Consider the following 19,922-nt stretch of genomic DNA (forward strand, 5'->3'; position numbering starts at 1 on the left):
AGTCATAAAATATGGAAAAACAATAAAAAAAGAAAAGTCAAGCATTATTCTAATGAGCCCACCTTTATATGTTATTTCATTTTATTTTCATTGTAGCTCTTAAAATTTTAATTTTAATTACATTATAAACAAAATTAATTAGAATGTCCTTTCTTTGTTTTATATATGTAGTGTCTTGATTATTATGTGTCATGGGGAATTTCTTTTCTTGTCCTTTCTATTTGGTGTTCTATATATTTCTTGTACCTTGACAAGCACTTACCTCTTTAGATTGGGAAAATTTCCTTCTTTAATTTTTTAATTTAATGTTTAAAAACATTTTCTGTGACAATGACCCTGATTTCTTTTCTTCCTCTATCCCTATTATTTGTAGACTTGTTCCTTTTCATAGTGTCTCAAATTTCCTAGGCATATTGTGCTTGAGTTAAAATTTTAAGTTTAACATTTTCTTTGACTGTCTATTTCCTCTACCTTAGCTTCAGCACATGAGACGCTGTCTTCCATGTCTTATCATCTGTTTGTGAGGCTTACTTCTGAAGGTTTTTGTTGTTTGACTTCCTAGTTTTCATTTCCAGTTGTTTGGGTTTTCTTTAGTGTCTCTCTTTCTTTGTTAAATTTTACTTTCATGTCTTGAATTGTTTTCATGATTTCTTCTAACTCTTTCATTCATGTCCTCTTTAAGGTCCTTGAATATATTCATAATTGCTGTTTTGATGTTTTTCGTCTTTTTCAGCTATACTGCATTTTGGGGCATCTATTATAATAGGGTTACTGGCTTCTAGTGAAAGCATATAATTTTGGCTATTCATGTTTGTATCTTTGTGCTGGGATTTAGGAGTCTGGAATTATGTTTAGGTATTTCCTATTGATACCTGTTTTGTCTTTGTTGACTGGATATGTTGTTGCTTCTGGATGCTAAGCAAGTATGGTGACTGTGGGGGTCTCTGATAGAGAGTGCTTCTTTGGGTCTGGGTATCAGAAAGGAATATAGATGGTCTAAGAGGAAAGGTTTAAAGGGGGTATGGGAATTATCTCAGGGCTCAGGGGCTATACCAAGTGGTAAATCTCCCAGGGAATAGAGATGGGGTAGCAGGAGAGGCTGCTGCAGTCAGGCTGCTACAAGACTAAGGGCACATCTGGAAAGATCATAACGGAGCATAGAAAGGAGAGTAAAAAGTCACCTATCTGAGACTCAGTATTGAGTGGCAACTAACACAAAGAAGTGTAAAAGGGTTAGTTAGGAGGATGTCCATAGCAAAGTGGGTCCATAGCAAAGAGCCATGCTGGAACTTCACCGAGAACCAGAGTTCCCAGGGAAAGGGAGGTGGGCTGGGAGGAGGGGACTCTGTACGATGACTGCTACAGGGGTAAAAGTAAGTTTGGAGACATCACAGTAGAGGAAGGATAGTGAAGTCCCATCCCAGCATGAACACTAGTGGCCCCTAGTAGAAAGTAGGATTGATAGCCTCTGCAAGGGCACAAAGATGGTTTAGAAGAAAGGGATGAAAGGGTTGGTAGGACTTTTCTACTGTTAAAGACACAGATTGTAAATGTTTAAAAACATAGACTTTAATTGTGGCATGGGTGTGTGTGTGTGTGTGTGTGTGTGTGTGTGTGTGTGTGTGTGTGCTGCAAATGCCACAGCTGGCAGAGATATGATCTGTGTGAGGCAAGAAGGAAATTTGTTCAGCACGACTTAGTAGGCTGGTGTTGGTTCAAACTTCTAGAGTCTGAGGTAGAACGGTTCATTTTTTTCTGACATATTTAAGCACAGTACAACTTTGGGGAAAAAACGTGACAATTACCACAACAAAGGTTGAGGCTTGACTATGTTGAAACTGCTTTACAAAGTGCATGTCTTTCGCAAAGTACCTGTGACCTCTTCCATGAGAATGAGAAACAGTGCACAAGATAAGGGCATAGTGAGGAAGTAAACAGAAGAAGAGACTTTTGTCTAGTTAATGGGAGCCCTTTTATGAGCAAGGGATCCATTGGCTGAGAACCATTGTTCAGGAGTCTGGCATAAACATAATATTCTGAGGGATTCGGATGCGGTCTGGCTCTACAGATAGCAAAACAACTCGTGGTTATTAGTTACATCTGATCCCAGCTTTCTGCACGGGGAAGGGTATAAATAGAAGAGTAAAGTCTGCAAGTTTAACATTGTTCCTGGTTTCCCTAGTGCTCTCTGTGAACATGAGAAACGTGTGCCCTCTAAAGTGCCATACAATTAATTACTTATTTTTACTCTTTCTTATTTTATCTAATCCTTCCATCTGTCTATCAGATTATCCCACAGGCCCCATTCAATACCCTCATTTTCCATTCCATCTAACCTTCCATTTATTAGTATTTGATTCTTGAGATTCCCCTTCTCAGGTGACACAAGGGACTCATATGTGTCAAAATGTCATTTAAAACTAGTACACTGTGCTCTTTGTTACCATGGCACACAAGTACAACACCTTTAATGCATAACCTTCTATTCTCGTCCCCAAGATTTCATGTTAATATCACAATACCAAACACAGTCCAACTCTTAAATTTCCCACAGTCCCTAAATATCTCAATATTTTAAAAGTCCGAGGTCTCTTAAGTGGGGGTTCCTGTAACTAGACCAAAGCTTTAGTATTCCAAACAGGAAGACTGAGAAACATAATTAGATCCAAGCAACCCCCACATCTCACAATTTAAGTTGAAATTCAGTAGCTGAATGTTTAACATCTGCCCAACACCACTCATCTTATAGTCTTCAAGATCCAAAACGCTCGGGAAGTTCCACTTCCAGTGTTACTACCCACAGTCTACATAGCTTATTCTGCAGGCTCGGGCTAACTCCAATTAGTACTTACAGTTGGTTTGTCTTAGATGTCACATGGTCCTGGAATGTCCAACACCTCGGGGTCTCCATTGCAAATAAGGCTGCACCTTCACCAGAGGCCCCTTCTGGCATAGACAGAGGGACTCTAGCCTTGCTATATAGCACCAAGCCTTCTCTGCTCACTGTGGCCCCTTCATACTTTCGATGTGACTGTGACATTGGTAGCTCTCATATGCTACTTGCCACATTCTGCTGTGAGCCTGAAATGGAACCCATATCCATGCACTGACTGACTCTAAGACAACACTTCCCTATCTTCCCAGCGAGGCTCAGATTTTACCTAAGTGGCAATGATCTCTAATCACTCTTTCTAATTACAGTTAAATTTTCAGCCCTACCTGAAAATGTAGGCACATATATTTTTCTAGCATACTTTATTCTTTCTGGTAGCCCCATGGATACATTTACCTCCCTTTTCAGTGTGTAGGATTTCTTCAAGTCTTTCTTTTGGTGTTGGCTTAGTAGCTACAAATGCCTTTAGTTGTGTTGATCATGGAAAAAAATTCTGTTCCGTTCAATAAGAAAGGATGGCTTTCTAGATATAGTAATTTTTTGGCAGTTACTGTCTTTTGCCAGTTGGAATCTATTGTTCTGAACCTTCTTGGCTTTAGTGACTTTTGTTGAGAGACCTGCTGCTATTTTAGGGGTAAGGCTTTATAAGCTACTTGGTGTTCCTTCTTTGTGTTTTAACTGTAAAAAGAGTGGAGAACTTCTTCCCTGGCCTTGTCTGCATGACATTCTAAATGCCTTCAGTACCTGGGCACCATCTTTTTCTCCAAGCTTGAGAAATTTCCTGCTATTGTCTTATCAAATATATATTCTATATTTTAGCTTATGTCTTCTATGGCATGACTCATCAATTTGATCTTTTAATTGTCTCCCATAAAGCTCACTTTTCTTGTTAGGTTTTCTTATTATTTTATCTTTACCGTTGTCTGAATGCTGTCTTCAGTACCCCAAATCTATGTCTGTCTTTCTCTTGCTGAGACTTTCAAATGAGGTTTTGTTTGGCTCCTTAATGTTTTCATTTCTAAAACTTGAATTTGATTTTTTTCAGAATTTTTGTCTTTCCTATGAAATTATTTATATTGTATACTGTCTTCTTATTTAATTCAGTGATTTATGTGCCTTTTCTTTGAATTCATTCCAGAGTTTACTCATGTATCATTTTTTATTTTATTGACTCTTTTTTAAATGTTTAAGTATTTATTTTTTTAGTTTTATTTATATGTATATGTGTGTGACTGTGGTGGTATGTACATGTGAGAATGACAGTGTTTGTAGAATCCAGAAAAGAGTGGTGCCCTGGACTTGGGGTTTACATGTAGTTTTGAACCACCAAACGTGGTTACCAAGAACTGAACTTGTGTTCTTCCCTTCTAACATGTGTTCCATGGGGCTACCTCATGTTATCAGGCCTTGTGGCCATGATTTTGCATGTTGTTTAACCCAACCCTGTTATGCACCACCATCTTTATCCCAATTCATCCCCTTCCTACTGTTATGGCTTTTTTTCCCTCACCGAGTTCAGTTGGGATTGCCTGTACATGCACCTGTAAGAGGGTGCTTGCTTGAGCATGGGCAATGCACCAGTGACTATATCACTAAAGAAAACAGTCCTTCTCTCCTTTCAGCACTATTAATTAACTGCCAAGAGCTCCTCAGTAGAGGGTGGAGCTGCATGGATGCTTCAATCATTACTAGTGGAATGTCAAAGACCCAGTTTCGTGCTGACCTTGTAGTCTCCTTGGCTGGTAAACGTGTAAGATCGCAAGGGCATGTGATGACAAATGGCAGTAATACACAACAGTACTCTTCTTATATTCCCTTTGTCTTATCCTTTCTTATGTCTTCATATATATAATAAATATATAATATACATATACAAACATATATACATGCATACATACATACATACTTATTCTGTTCTTCAAAGATGGGCCTTGGGGGCATGGTATAGGTGTCTGTTTATGGCTGAGTATGTAACATAACTTATTCTCAGTATACTCTGACAAAATATAAGTCTCTCCATTAACCTTTATCCACCCAGGAGCATCTCCACTAAAGAATGAGAGCAGCACTAGCTGTGGGTAAAAACATCCATCTTTAGAAGGCAGCTTGACAACATGCTTGTTTAGTAAAACGACAGTGGTGGTTCCCCCGTAGGGTTTGTGGACTCTCCATCAGTAGGGTTTTGCCTTAACTTACAGTATCACACTTATATTTCCATCGAGCAAATGTGAAATACAAATAGAAAGTAGTTGTTACCCTTAAAACAGCCAAGCCACTATTGTACTAGTAGGTACATTTTGCCTGGTATGTCATCGGGCTTATAGCATGGGAAATCCCCAGTCCAGGAAGACTATTATTGAGTGTTCTGTAATAGTAGCTTATACAGCATATTTATGTATTATGTAGGAGAGCCAACCAGGAGAGAGCTTCCTGATTAGTTACAACAATTTACTGACAAACATGACACTAGTTTGTCTTTAGATCTTGTCACATTTAAGTGCTTATCACTGTTCATTCCTCCTCTCATCCGGGGCATCTTTGGTAATTAGCTTCCTTGTTTAATGTCATAGGGAAGATCATTCCATATCGGACTATGGCTCGGACCAGATGGTATGGAACTCTGTAGCTTTGACTCAGTTTGTCCTTTCTAATTAAAGGGACACTTACTGCAAATGAGCTCTCATTCTATGATCCTTTGATACTTGTCCTGGCCTCCCAGTGTGGGCCATTTTCACCAGGCAGGATCTTTGTCACTAGAGTATCCTGACTGCTGACTCAGCAGGAACTGTTGTAAATGGCTTCTTGCTCTGCTCTGGACAAATGCTGTTTGTCAAGGACTAGACTGTTTTCCCAGCACTTTGGTGTTATTCAGAGAGTAGGACTCTTGTCTGCTTCAGTCTGTTCAGTGACAAGTCCACTTTAATTCTATTTTCCAAGTCTCTTGTCTTTGGTCTCCAGTTCCTTAGCTGTATGCATTTGTTTCATTTCTTGTGGGGCCTCTCTCTAGCTGAGTTCTGCTCTCCAAATTCTCTGCTACTGGAAGTATAGTGCTTATTTCATGAGCTGAGCCCTCTGGAGCAGACTCATTCTGTTCTCTTTTCTAGTGTTTTCTTTCCTGGCTCCTTTCTCCAACCTTAGAGGTTGCCCTTTCCAACTTTGCAGGTCTATTTCCCTAGATCCAAACAACTGCTGTTCCTGTGTCCTCTGCTTCCTGTCTGCTTGCATGGACTCTAGAGTACATCTGACCACTGAGCACTGTACATTCCACAAAGCATATGTGACTTTTAAATGTACAGATTTCAGTGAATCCCTTGCTTTATGAGTTCACTGCTGTCCATCACTTTTTCTTCGTCTCTGGAGACTTCGTCTCTGGATTTCTTCTTTCTCTATCCTCATTCACAGAATTTCACTCATTATCCAAAGCTCCCCATTGCTGTTTCTTTAGATGCTTTTTATTTTATTTTATTTTATTTTATTTTTCGGAGCTGGGGACCGAACCCAGGGCCTTGCGCTTCCTAGGTAAGCGCTCTACCACTGAGCTAAATCCCCAGCCTAGATGCTTTTTAAAAACTGTCTTCTATCGCTTTACGTGCGTGTCATGCAGAATCAAGTTCTTTTGTATTTTTTTCAATTTTACTATCATGAAAATTATATTTTTGCTATCTATTTTTTCTAAGTTTTTTAAGCTCATTTTTTCCTGTCTTGTGATCTTGTTGTCACATCACTAGGTTTTAACAACTCTCTGCCATTTTGACCCATTCCACATTGCTAGATTATTTCTAAATGCATTCTTCTTTGTTCCCAATGTTTCTTTGATTCTTGGGTAGATGATTTCTGTTGCCTTGATTGGCACTTAACTGGAAAAAACATGGGAATTCCTGAGTGGGAATCTGAAGGGTGTCCTTCCTGTTGATATGAGGAACAGATGGTATTAGCTGTCACACAACTGGAAAACTTGCTTTTAATTTCAATGAAGGGTTTTTGGGGACCCTTAACAAAGTTCTCTCTAGTCTGTTTCCTTGAAATAAGTCCTAGATGTTCCTTGGCTAATACTGTTCCCTTAATGTTCAGCTTGATACCCATTTACCATGCAGTGTTGTATGTATTTCCCCTTGAGAGTATGTTCTTGAAGATGTACATATGATTGATCTTCAAAGGACAGGCTTTGCTATTGAAATCTTTCTTATCTACTTAGTATGGATGTGTCTTATGTGAACACCACTGTTTTTAGCCTGTTTTTCTAATACTTGAATGTTCCCTTCAAGCGTTTAACAAAATTCAAGTGTACATTTCCACCCCCTTGGTGTTTTTTGGATTAATTCCCAGGAACAGATAAAAAGCAATGTCTTACAATCTCCACTTTAAAAAATCCTAGCCTTTTCTTTTAAACAGCTTTGGTCAGCTATTGGAAGAGGTATTTCATATGCTGTAGAAGCCAAGAGAGTTACTCTAGGAGCTCAGCTGCTGTGATGCTGAGTCTCTCCTGGATTCTTTGTAACAAAAACTCAATGGTTCACGTGACGCAGAGCATGGATTCCTGGCCCATATGACTTTTATGGGGTTAGCTGAAAATACTTGGTTAATATTTGGACTTAATACTCATGAGGGCAGAGCTCAGATGTCATCGCCATCAGTGCCTCAGGCAAAGATCAAGTTTATGAGCAAGGAACAATTTTTAACCCCTCTCCCATCAAATAGATTCAGAATTGGTTACTTTTTACTTTTGGGTCCTAGAAGCATCTTTTTTTGTGCAAGATTGTGTTATTCCTGGAGAACAGATAACGGTTGTTGACTACATAGGTGTGTGTGTATATATATATATATATATATATATATATATATATATATATATAGAGAGAGAGAGAGAGAGAGAGAGAGATAGAGATATACAGATAGATTGCACATGCCTTCTACCTTTCCAAATGCTTCAAAAATAATAACTACCTTTACCAAGAAGACCATGAAATGGGAATCTGAAGCCTTCTGTTCTCTGCAGTCAAGTGCTGTATCATTGGATGAACTCTGACTGCTCACACACAGTACACACTTGCTGCTCAGCGTGCAGATCACCGAGCCTAATCTAAAAATGTCACATGACTCATGATGTCAGCAGCTCAGAGAAGTTGTTTTATGTTGCCAAGTAAATAGAAATGGAGATTAATCACCTCTCTTTTATGTTATTTGTACATTAATTAAGATGTATGTGACCTGTCAAGATCAAAGGCCCAGTCCCTTAAGGCCACGTTCTCCTGTGTAAAGAACTAAAAGTCTCTTGGTTTGCACATGATTAATGCTGATCAAGCTCTATAAGAAATTCAGGGCTTTGAAGAAGAAACCTGAGTTGAGTTTAGGAGGCCACCACAGCAGGAGCCCAGCAGACATCTGTGTTCATGGTCAACATCTTTTTTGTTTGTTTTGTTTATTGAGACAGGATTTCTCTGTGTAACCGGGCTGTCCTGGAACTCACTGTAGACCATGCTGGCCTTGAACTCACTGTAGACCATGCTGGCCTTGAACTCACTGTAGACCAGGCTGGCCTTGAACTCATAGAAATCTGCCTCTGCCTCCTGAGTGTTGGGATTAAAGGTGTATGCCACCACCACCTGGCCAGGATCATCATTTTTATTGGTCCCTTTGTCTCCTGTCTAGATGATTTTATATCTGCTGTGGTCTTCTACTCTTTCTCCAGAGGACTCTCTACCCATGCTCCATTGTCTGTGTTTCAGTGTGTTCTCTATCTGTCTCTTCCTTTGACCTTAAACTCTTTGCTGTATTCTTCCCTTCATTAACTCCAGAACTGACTGTGATGTGTAAAACTCCCTGCAGCATCTGGGCAGGCTGGGGCTCTGACAGCATCTTCTGAGTCACGGGCACCTTGCCAGCCCTCATCCCCTGCCCTTGCACTTTTGGTTTTTCATGTGTTCTTGCATTTCCCCTGTGACTCATGTCTATCCTTTATGTGCTCTTGCTCCAGTATTTCTCTACTGATGCCTCCCTCACCTCAGCCCTGTTTGAATGGCATCCTTTCTCAAAACTGCTGCTTCCTCTCGTAGTGTTTACTACTACCTGACCTCATAGGACAGACTTCTGCTTAGTGACTATTTAATTTATCCTTGCCTCCAGAATGGTGTTCTTAATAGAGGGACTTTTATGTGTGGTTCTTGAAAGTACCATGGATGAAGTAATACTGCTTGTGTGTTAAGTGGGCCTTTGAATACAATTACCTTGATTCTGCAGAACTCACCTAGGGGTAGGAAAAAGAGGGCCTGGCAGTCATCCAATGGTGCACATGGAAATGCCCATATAAAAGGACAGGTAAGAGAGAAGTTGTTAGTTAAGGTATCTAAAGAATGGTCTAGCAGTGGTGGAGACTAAGGAGTTATTCTGGAAGTTGAAACAAGAGATTAAAGGAGTGACCACTATTTTCAAGCAAAGTTGAGATGTCACAAAGGGAGAAAAACTAGCAATTTTTGTTGTGTTTGGGACACAACTGTCATCAATGTTCCTATTGTGCTTTACAAACGGAGTCCAATTAGAAAGTGCAGGTTGGGGGAATAGAAAGTGAGAAACAATAATTTGCCAATTTTAAACATGTAAAGGTTTATCCTATGATCAATTGTTGGCACTGATTAAAGATGCATACTAGCCCCAATTAAGTGGGAAGAGTTTCAATCATGAGTCAATGGTCTGTTGTATATCTCTGACCTGCTCTGTTTACATTGAGCATCAGATCATACAACGGCTACATGAGGCACCTTGAGTCCCATGTCTCTGGCATGATACCCTTTGTGTATCTGCACACTTGTAAACTAAGATGCCAATTACAGCTGCAATGACTTAATTATAAGCCTTTTGAGGGTGACTTGTTACATGTGAAAAAATAGGACCAAAACCTGATAGAGCCATAAAGGTTATCATATTCATGATCCCGAGTCAACTCACCTAACTGGTCCCTGACCATACTTGACTTTGAAAACTGATAGAATTTATTATACCCTGACAGGTTCCTGAACAATGTTGGCTTCTTTTTCCCACTGATTATGATGTTGACTTGGATGGTGTCTGTGGCCAGCATGGTCCGGAAGCTGGTTTATGAGCGAGAGATCCAGATAGAAGAGGTAAATGGCTTTGATATTGCCTGCGAGATACAGGAGAACATTTGGAGAGTGGTCCTCCAAGAAGAAAGTGTGATGAAACTGTGTTTGAGACTATGGTCTCCAACATCTGTTCATCTCTCCTCCATGATTCTTACTGGTGACACTGTTTTGTGGCTGCCTTCAGGTTTCTCCCCAAGAACATAGAGAATGGATATGATGTCAGGTCTTTGGGAGAACTACTTTAGGAGGAATTGACTTTCTTAATATCCTTCCTTGAGCTTGGTTGCCAAACCAAATGGTTCATTTTTCTCCTGGTGTTCCTCTTGCTTGTTACCTCATCTCACTTTTCTCGAGTGTCCACTGCAGTGATAACTCTAGGCTCCTTTTGCTTCCCCCACAGTACATGCGAATAATGGGGCTGCATCCGGTCATCCACTTCCTGTCCTGGTTCCTGGAGAACATGGCCACCCTGGCTCTGAGCAGTGCTGCCCTCGCTCTCATTCTGAAGATGAGTGGCATCTTCATGCACAGTGATGCCTTTATCATTTTCCTTTACTTGCTGAATTTTGGGGTGTCAGCTGTCATGCTGAGCTACTTCCTAAGTGTGTTTTTCAACAAAGCTAATACAGCAGCCCTGTGTACCAGCCTGGGGTACATGATCAGCTTCCTGCCCTATGTGGTCTTGTTGGTCCTACATAACCAACTCAGTTTTGCTCTTCAGACCCTTCTGGTGAGTAAGCTGTTCTGTAAAAATGCTAAGTAAAGCCAATAGGTGCCCTCTAAACATGGCATATCCCCAGCTTGCCAGTCTGTCTTGTTCTGACTTATATGGAGCATCTGAGGTCTCTACTCTGTATTCTGCCCACAGATGCAGAACTGCAGTGGTGGTTCATTGACTTGCAGTGATATAGTGGCAGGCCATTAAGAATTGTCAGTTTTCTGTAATGGGATCTCTCTGAGGATTCTGGGAAGTCAGCATCCTCTTCAAGGAAACATATAACTTTGGGTTCTCTTTGTTTCATGCATGGAAAGAAATAGATTTCTGAAGCTATTTTGGAAGTTAAAAATAAGCATTTTTCTTGAAGCATCATGAGTTATCTCACATTAAGTGGAAAGATCTCTCCGTTAGCTGTGTCAGAATCCCTCATCCATTTGAAATGTATGCTCTGAAGAGGAGTGAGACTGCTTCCATGTCTGCAGGATAAAATATGCAGAAGACAGCAACAGATTCTTTCTTGACTGCTGTCTGGCAGGCACTGTGCCTGACACATAGTAGGAAATCAGCCCATGTAGAGAGGGTAAATATGTGACTATCAGATCGGGTTCCTCACAGAGCTCGAGTTCTATCTACCAGTTTGTATCCTTTCTTCCAATGGGCCAGCCATATCCTGAAATAACAGTCTGTTCGAAGGTGTGACAAGAATCACTTAGAGAGGAGTTCGGGGACATTTTCAGCCCCTGGATTGCTAAGAAGTATTTGGAAACCTACTATTGGTGAAAGTGTAGAAAACAGTAGACCATATGGTGCCCTGCCCCTTGTAGAGACATCCACAAGGCAACATCTAAGGCTTAGGAAACAGTAGTCAAGAAGAGCTGGAAAGATTGGAAGAAGCAGAGGGTCAGGAAGTCTGCTGTGAGATGGTGCCCCACCTCACAGGGAAGCTGTATCACGACGTCTCAACAATATGGTCACCTAAATGAGACATGACACTAGCAGTTGACATGAGAAGGAAGGAAATCCCACAAGGCTCCACCCTTAGCCACCCTTAGGTGAAGAGTGACAAGCAAGAATGACTGCTGGGGTATTTGATCCTGAATAGTCAGTCCTAAACATATACACATATGAGCAACACTAAATAGATTCAATGTGTGTGTGTGTGTGTGTGTGTGTGTGTGTGTGTGTGTAACAACAATTAAATAAAACTTCATGAATTTTAGAGAGACAGTGGGGCACAGGAAAAATTAAAGGGGGAGGGGGTGGGATAAATTATGTAAATACAGTAGTCACATGAAATTCTCAGGAAAAAAAACCAGAAAGGCTTTTTAAAAAATTTTCTTTTCATCATGGAATTCTTGAATGATGAGTGTGTCACTTATTCCCGGGGTAGAGAATACCTTCTGTGCTTATCTAGAGCCTCAGAGCAAGTGCATGCATGACAGCCGAATTAATTTCTCCAACCTCAATTAAGTAACAATTCAGTATTGTGTTTGTTGCCTTTCTTCTGACACTGGGGATTGAATCTAGTCCCTGAAATATAATCGACAGTTGCTCCACAATTTTTTTAAACCTTTTTCTTTTGAGAAAGAGTTCTCTTAAGTTACCCCAGCTGCCCTTGAACTCGCTCTATATCCTATGTAGGTTTTGAAGTTGCAGTTTTCCTGCCTTAACTCCCAAGTAGCAGGGATTATAGACAAGTAATAGTGGGCCAGGCTACTCTGTTTTTTTTTTTTAAATCTGTTTGTTTGTAGCCAAATATACTTAATACTGCTATGCATACATAAGATGAATTGTTCTATTGAATTTGTATCTGTTCACTGATACGTTTTCATCATCTTGATTAACTTACATCCCACCTCCAGCAACATAGAAGCAATAGTTTTATGTTAAAATTAATCAGGTATTCCTAGAATAATTAATACAAATGGGGCCCTTGCTGCTGCCTGCTCATAAACTCCTTAAAGGTATGAACATATAAAGAAATGAAGACCCGAGCGAACATTCACATGCTCTCACTTTTGCTTGCATTTCAGGCCTTAAGTCTCAGGCATCTGCCCAGGCAGCATATGTTTTGCACATGCAAATACTTTCTGGCTAGTGATGACTTCTAACTCGGGCACGTTGTATTTTAAGTGTATGGTGCTTTCTCAGTGGTTTTTTACACCTTTTTTACACTGTCCTCTTCTACTGAACACGAACCAACAGCTTCCTTTAGTTCACTCCCTTTTCTGGTGTAGACGTGTGTAGATATTGCATCAGTCTGCTCAGAGAGGGCTCCAAGGCATACATTTCATAATAAGAAATAGCAAATTGCTTGATTCCGTTTCCCACTGTTTTGTGTTACATATCTCTGTAGTCAGTGCACTAAATTTATGACACGTTGAGTGTGGCACTGAACAGAAATGATTCATTTTAACATTAAAAACAAGCGAGTGAGCATGGTTTTCAGAGTGGTCTGACTAATCCCTTCAGGCTCAGATGTTTAAGTCACTGCCTGAAGCAATGGTATCCTTTGAATTGGGAAGTGTCTTCTTAGAATTCGGTGTTGTGGGTTTCCAGTGGTCACAATCAAACACTAATGGCTGTTTTCCCCTCCCTCCATCCACCCCGGCAGTGCTTACTTTCAACCACAGCCTTCGGACAAGGAGTCTTTTTCATTACATTTCTGGAAGGACAGGAAGAAGGTAAGAGAATGACCTCTTCAGAAAGAGGTCATTCAGGGTTTGCGAACACACAGCTGTCAAACAACTGAACCAGGAGTAAGTCTTGTTACCAAGTGATAAATTTAGAAGGAGATCCTAGCATTTGGTTCTGCTGATGGTAACCTTCCCCTTACCTAGTTACTATGGTTCTGAGAACAGTCACGAATAATCACATCACAGCATCTCTTGCTGCAGACGGCACCTAAGTGTAGCAGAAGATCCAGGCCAGTGCATAGGTCTTGCTATGGTACACATTCAATCTACTGACCTTCTAGATTCTTGCAATTGTGTGGTATGCACATGCCTTCCATCTGCTAGACTGTGGTTGACCAAGTCTATTTGAAGACTTTACCACCTGTCCCCCTCTGACCTTCATGGTTTCCTGGGTCTTAAGTCTAATTGGCAAAGAAAAGTTCATGATTGTCACCTTCTTTTTCCATGCATATTTATCTATATACTTTTTATTTTGAAATAAATTCTCTAGCTCAAGTTGGATTTGAACTCTCTATGTAACTGAGCATGACCTTGAACACTGGATCCTTGGATCACAGGAATACACCACTATATTTGGTTTATACAGTGCTAGGGGCTAAACCTAATGCCTTGTATGTGTGTAGCAAGGAAATTTACCATCTGGTTTATATTTCCAGCCCCTTAAAATAATTTTAAAATGTATTGCCAGTAACTTTTTCTCACATTGAGATTTTTATCATGAACTCTTAAGTAAGAACATATGTGTTTTAGATATTCAATATTGTTCTGGGGTATGTTTTGGAATTAAAACAAAATATAAGCCATAGGTGAAACTTATCATTGGATGTTATTGCAATGGCCAATGACTTTGTACTGATTTATCCAACTTTTTTAATAAAATACGTTAAAAAGCCCTTTGATCTTAAATGTTCTTTCCCTTACTTTTCTTCCAACTGATCGTCAAAGTAAAAACTGGACCAAGAAGATATAGAAGAAAATAGATTAAACTAAATCACAGTTAAATTAATTGATTATTTTGGTCCAAATGATAAGTACATAGTGGTTACAACTTTTCAAACTGGGTCTAACTTAGTGCTACAGTGAATAGAAAGAGGAATAATGTTCTCAACTTATATTATAATCCAGAAATAAATCACAAACATAAGAAATAATGATTTTTTTCTCCATAGACCTTCTATATATTATTTAATACATTTTCCAAAAGCAGAATATTATACTATTAAAAGTTTTATTAAACAATTCTTTTGTCCATAAATATAAAATTGCTGTTCAGTTGAATCAATATAACTAGCTACTAATGACTTTCAAAGAGTTTTGAAAAGCCTGAGGTTGACATGATGTTAATGGATGCTTATGGGTTCCTCTGAAACCGAGGTGAGATTCCACAAGCTAATGCTGCCTTTGAAAGCTTAGCATTGTTAGTATCATCTTGCTTTTTGTTTTACACGAGACTCTTGTAGAATTAGTCAACTCTCTCATCAAACCTACAGTCAAAGAATAAGCCCAAGTAACTCTGTTCATTTTTCTCTGGCAGGGATCCAGTGGGGTAACATGTACCGAGCTCCAGAGCCAGGGGGCATGACATTTGGCTGGGTCTGCTGGATGATTCTGTTTGATTCAATCCTTTATTTTTTGGGTGGATGGTATTTCAGCAACTTGGTCCCTGGTAAGAAGTCTTCATTTTCATAAGACAACAAAGTAGACTGGAACCCATCAGTGGCTCTCAATAGGCTGTAGGCCTGTAGACCACAAAGCACGACCCTGTTAACTAAGAACAAGTGTATGAAAGATGTGTGCATGAGAAGGTCATGGGGTCATGTTAAAGGAGTCTGGGGCCTCTAGAGGAGGGTTGGAGAGTAAGTGATAGGAATGGGGAGAGCATGTGACAAGAACTCATTTGGGGCAGTCGAGCAAGAAATAGATTTGTAGATTCATGAGGAAGCCAGGCAGGGAAGTGGATGGTAGAATAGTGTGCTAGAAGGGGGTGCATTTAGGAGTTACTTCCTCATCCAGGTTTTGGGTTTTTTTTTTTGTTTTTTTGTTTGTTTGCTTGTTTTTTGTTTTTTGTTTTTTAATGTAGCACACATAACCTAGAGGCAGGTGGCTGAGAATCATTATGGGAAGTGAGGGTCAAGATAGGAATAGTCTGCTGATTCAACAGAAATAGAGACATGTAGTTACCATTTTGACCAGGCTAAAAAACAGAAAATTTATAGAGCAATTTCAAAAAGCATCTTTTTAGAACTGACATATGGATGGTATAATTTATTGTGGAATTTTCTTGTGACTCTGGCTCCATATTTTCCAGAAGAATTGACCTCTAACCTTTAAAATTATAAACTGTAGAGACTCCAAACATGCAAATGAAAATGGAGAGATGGGTGGAAAAATAAATCACAGTTTTACTTGTGAAACTCCATTTAAGAGTTGGGAATCTCATAGAGTTCTTGAAGACTAGCACACATAAAAACCATAGGTCATTGAAAAGACATTTTCATAGGTATGAAAATGGGGTCTTAATAATAGACAGGCAGTCCAAACTCACTGGGTAATTTGTTTTGGGAAAACTAGGATTGCATGAAATTCGAAAGTAATAAAATGAACCTAGCAGGCCAAAGTTGGCAAGCAGCTGGATAAGAAGTGGTTGGGTAGTGACAAGACGAAGGATGTAATAAAAATCCTTGTAATAGGGAGTCTGTCCTGTTCCTTTACAGAGTGAGAATGCAGTTATGAGCATAGAGAAAGAGCAGAGGGGCTGGAGCGATGGCCCTGTGGTTAAGAGTACCGGCTGCTCCTGCAGAAGATGTGGGTTCAGTTCCTAATACCTAGGCCAGGCAGGCCACAGCCACTTATGACTCCAGCCCCAGGGCACCAGAAACCTTCTTCTGACTTCTGTGGTCACTTTCATTCATGTGCACATATTCACATAGACACATGTACACATACGCACACTTCAAAATAAATCCTAAACTATACAAATATTTTTGTAAAAGAAAGAAACAAGCCAAGCTAGAAATGGAGACAAACCCCAGTAATACCAACATTGAGGAGAAAAAGGCAGTGAATCAGCCATAAAAGTACCTGGAACAGAAGGAGGAATCAACAAAAATAAAGATGAAAAGGTGAATGGATTTTGAGGGTGTTTGTGCAGGACGCTGATCCTTAGAGGAGATAATATTAGCTGGAACCAAAGGCAATCAAGAAGAGTCCCCAGAAGTCAAGCTGAATGTGGCCAGCAAGTGATCATTATACAACATACACAATTCTGAAGAAGAAACATGTGTTTGGATAGAGAATGGCTGATGTCTTGAACTCCAAGGGCAAAGGAAAGGGTCCTACAATCACAAAATCCAGTAACATCAGGCTACCCTCCACAGTGCTGAGAGGAGATGACAGTGTTCAAGGACCAGGAATATTCTGACTTCTTTTGCTCTGTCAAAACATAATGTACAAGAATCCTGATGCCTTAATGAAGGGCTTTGTTGCTGTGGTAAGAATATAACCAAGAGCAGCTTGGGGAGGAAAGCATTTACCTCAGCTTCCACTTCTATATTACAGACCATCATTGAGGGAAGTCAAGGCAAGAACTCAAACAAGGAAGGAATCTGGAGGCAGGAGCTGTCACAGAGGCCAAGAGAGGAATGCTGCTTACTGATTGTTCCTCAAGGCTTGTTCAGTACCCAGGGCCACCAGCCTAGAGGTGGTTCAATCCACTAAGGGCAGGACCCTCCCACATCAATCATTAATTAAGAAAATGCCACAGAGGCCTGCTTATAGGCCAGTGTTAGTGAATGAATTTTCTCAATTGTGGCCCCCCCTTATCTCAGATGTCTAGGTTTGAGTCACATTGACAAAACCTAATCAGAAAAAATTGTCTCATGCCCACTTGACACCTAAACATATAACTCATTAAGCTATATAACTTATTAAGTTTTACTTTTCTTTACTTTCTTTCATCCTCAGGGTCTCATACTAATATCAATATCATAATACAAAACATCCCAACTTTTAAAAGCCCCATAGTCTTTAAAAAATCAACTACTTTAAAAGTTCAGGCTTTTTTAATATCCAAAGTCTCTTTAAGAGATAAAGGCCTCTCTAAAATTGTAAAGTCCCTCAACTGTGAGTTCCTGTAAAAGCATAAGTAAGTCCCATCCTTTCTTAACGCAACAAGATAGAACTGAAGCAGTACCACAGTCTAATCAAAGCAAAGCCAAACTTCAACAGTGTAAAGCATTCAATTTTTAATGTCTGACCCACCCTAAATCCTCTGGGCTTCACAGAGCTGTGGAAGCAGCATTTCTCTGGTTCTGCCATCCATAGCACATACAACTTGCCTCACAGGCTCAGGCTGGCTTTACTCTACAGCTGTTGCTATTCTCGGTACCATCCTATGGCACTAGGACATCCAAAATAGGACAGCTGGGATGTCTACTGTGCCTGCTCTGCCCATTACACAATAGTCTCTCTTGGACTCTTTTCAGGGACTCTGACCCTGCCACCGAGTGACCAAGTCTCAACCTGTCTCCATGACCCTTAAATCCTGGAGTTTTCACTGCTACTAATGTTCCATCATTACCAGTAGCCTCTCCCATCCTCTCATCCTGCCAAGCCACAAGTGCTCTCCATGACCCCCTCATACCTTCAAAACTAACCATCTGGAAGACTCAAACAATCAAGTTTGGGTGGCAGCGATAGGTACAACTTTTGTGACCTCTAGACAATTGATTCTGTGTTCTCACTGAGGGAAATTTCCAGATTTAAAATTCTCAATGATACTGGCTGATTCTTATTTTTCCTTTTATTGAAAATAGATTTTTTTCTCATACAATATATCCTGATTATCATTTCCCCTCCCTTTACTTCTCCCACTTTTTTTCTCCCTCTGTCCCCTCCAGATCCACTTCCTTTCTGTCTCTCGTTATAAAATAACAGGCTTCTAAGAGATAGCCACCAAATATGACAAAATAAAATATAGCAAGATGAAGCAAAACTATCATATCAGAGTTGGTCATAGCAACCCAACAGGAAGAAGAGTCAAAAGAGCAGGCACAAGCATCAGAGACCCAGGTGTTTTCAGTCAGGAGTCCCATATAAAATACTAAGTTAAAAGATGTGATATATACACAGAGGACCTGGTGAAGACCCACACAGGCCTGGGCTTGCCTCTTCACTTTGGGTGAACTTGTATGTTCCTTATTTAGCTGATTTCAAATGCCTTGTTCTCCCAGTGTTTTCCATACCCAATGGATATGAAATCTCCATGGGATTTCCTGAGCTCTTTAGGGAGGAATTTGGGGGAGACTTCTAATGTAGACTCCCTCTCCATGTAACCTCTGGCTGTGGGTCTTTGTATCTGTTCCATCTGCTGCCAGAGAAAGCCATTCTGATGATGACTAGCTAAGACAGTGATGTATGAGTGTAGTCAAATAGCATTAGGAGTCATTTTAGTGATACTTAAAAAAAACAGTAATATTTGATTTTTCCCCTAGGTCTCTGGGCTACCTATCTAAGCTCTGGGTTTTGGTAGCCATGTTGGGTATAGTTTCCTTCTTGTGGAGTGGACCTTGGGTCAAAGCAGACACTGATTGGCTATCCCCTCACGTTCTGTGCCACCACTGCTCTAGCACTCTCTAGCATAGCTGGGTTATTGTCCACTTTCCCTTTTGGCAGCCTATGGAGTATCTTCCTGCATCAAAGACACTAGAATTGAGGGGTAAAGTCTCTGTACAGGCACCAGCTCCCCTTCTCCATGTTCAATGAATTCTGTAAATGTTGTCCTTGGCAAAGGAGCCCTGCTTTCAGTTTGCAGAGATCAACTTTGTGTCTTAGCCACGGACAGGTTGTTTGGGGCTTTCCATGGATCCCCACTAGCCAACAACTCAATTGAATGCAATGCAGTTCCATCTCTGAAAGCCCCTGCCTGGCAATAAGATACGACCAGATGAGACCCCATATCCACCATTACTAGGAATCCTCAATAGGATTACCTTCATAGATTCCAGACAGTTTCCCCTGCATCAGGTTTTCATGTCCCCCTCCAGAGACCCCCAATTCTGGCAGCCTCTGAATCTGTGTCCACACTCTCTTCCTCTGCCTCATCTCTCCCCTTAACCGATCCTTTCTTCCCGAAACCTACCATTTCCTAGTATACCTGTATAATCTATTCTATTTATCCCTCCTAGGAAGATCCATGCATCCCATCTAACTTTTTACCTGACTTCTCTGGGTCTGTGGATGGTAACTCAGTTGTCACTTACTTAATGGCTATTATACACTTATAAGTGAATACATATCATATTTCTCTTTCTGGGTTCAAGCTACCTCACTTGGGATAATTTTTTTCTAGTTCTATCTATTTGCCTGCAAATTTAATGATGACACATTTTTTAACAGCTAAGTCATACTCTATTGTGTAAATGTACCAAATTTTCTTATCCACTCTTCTCTGTAGAAGGACATCTAGGTTGTTGCCAGTTTCTGACTATTGTGAATAAAGCCACCATGAACATGGTTGA

General features: G+C 40.2%; 1 protein-coding gene across 1 annotated transcript in view; it reads left to right on the forward strand.

Moving 5' to 3' along the window:
• Positions 1-19,922, forward strand: part of Abca13 (ATP binding cassette subfamily A member 13) — a 484,842-nt gene that overhangs the window by 157,080 nt on the left and 307,840 nt on the right. Inside the window, exons 32-35 of the mRNA XM_087584614.1 lie at positions 9,897-10,011; positions 10,391-10,720; positions 13,323-13,392; positions 14,939-15,070. Of these exons, the coding sequence (XP_087440740.1) occupies positions 9,897-10,011; positions 10,391-10,720; positions 13,323-13,392; positions 14,939-15,070 (647 nt within the window). The remainder of the gene's footprint in view (positions 1-9,896; positions 10,012-10,390; positions 10,721-13,322; positions 13,393-14,938; positions 15,071-19,922) is intronic.

The sequence above is a fragment of the Rattus norvegicus genome, chromosome 14 (assembly GCF_021556685.1).
Source record: "Rattus norvegicus strain SHRSP/BbbUtx chromosome 14, alternate assembly SHRSP_T2T, whole genome shotgun sequence".
NCBI classification, from domain to species: Eukaryota; Metazoa; Chordata; class Mammalia; order Rodentia; family Muridae; genus Rattus; species Rattus norvegicus.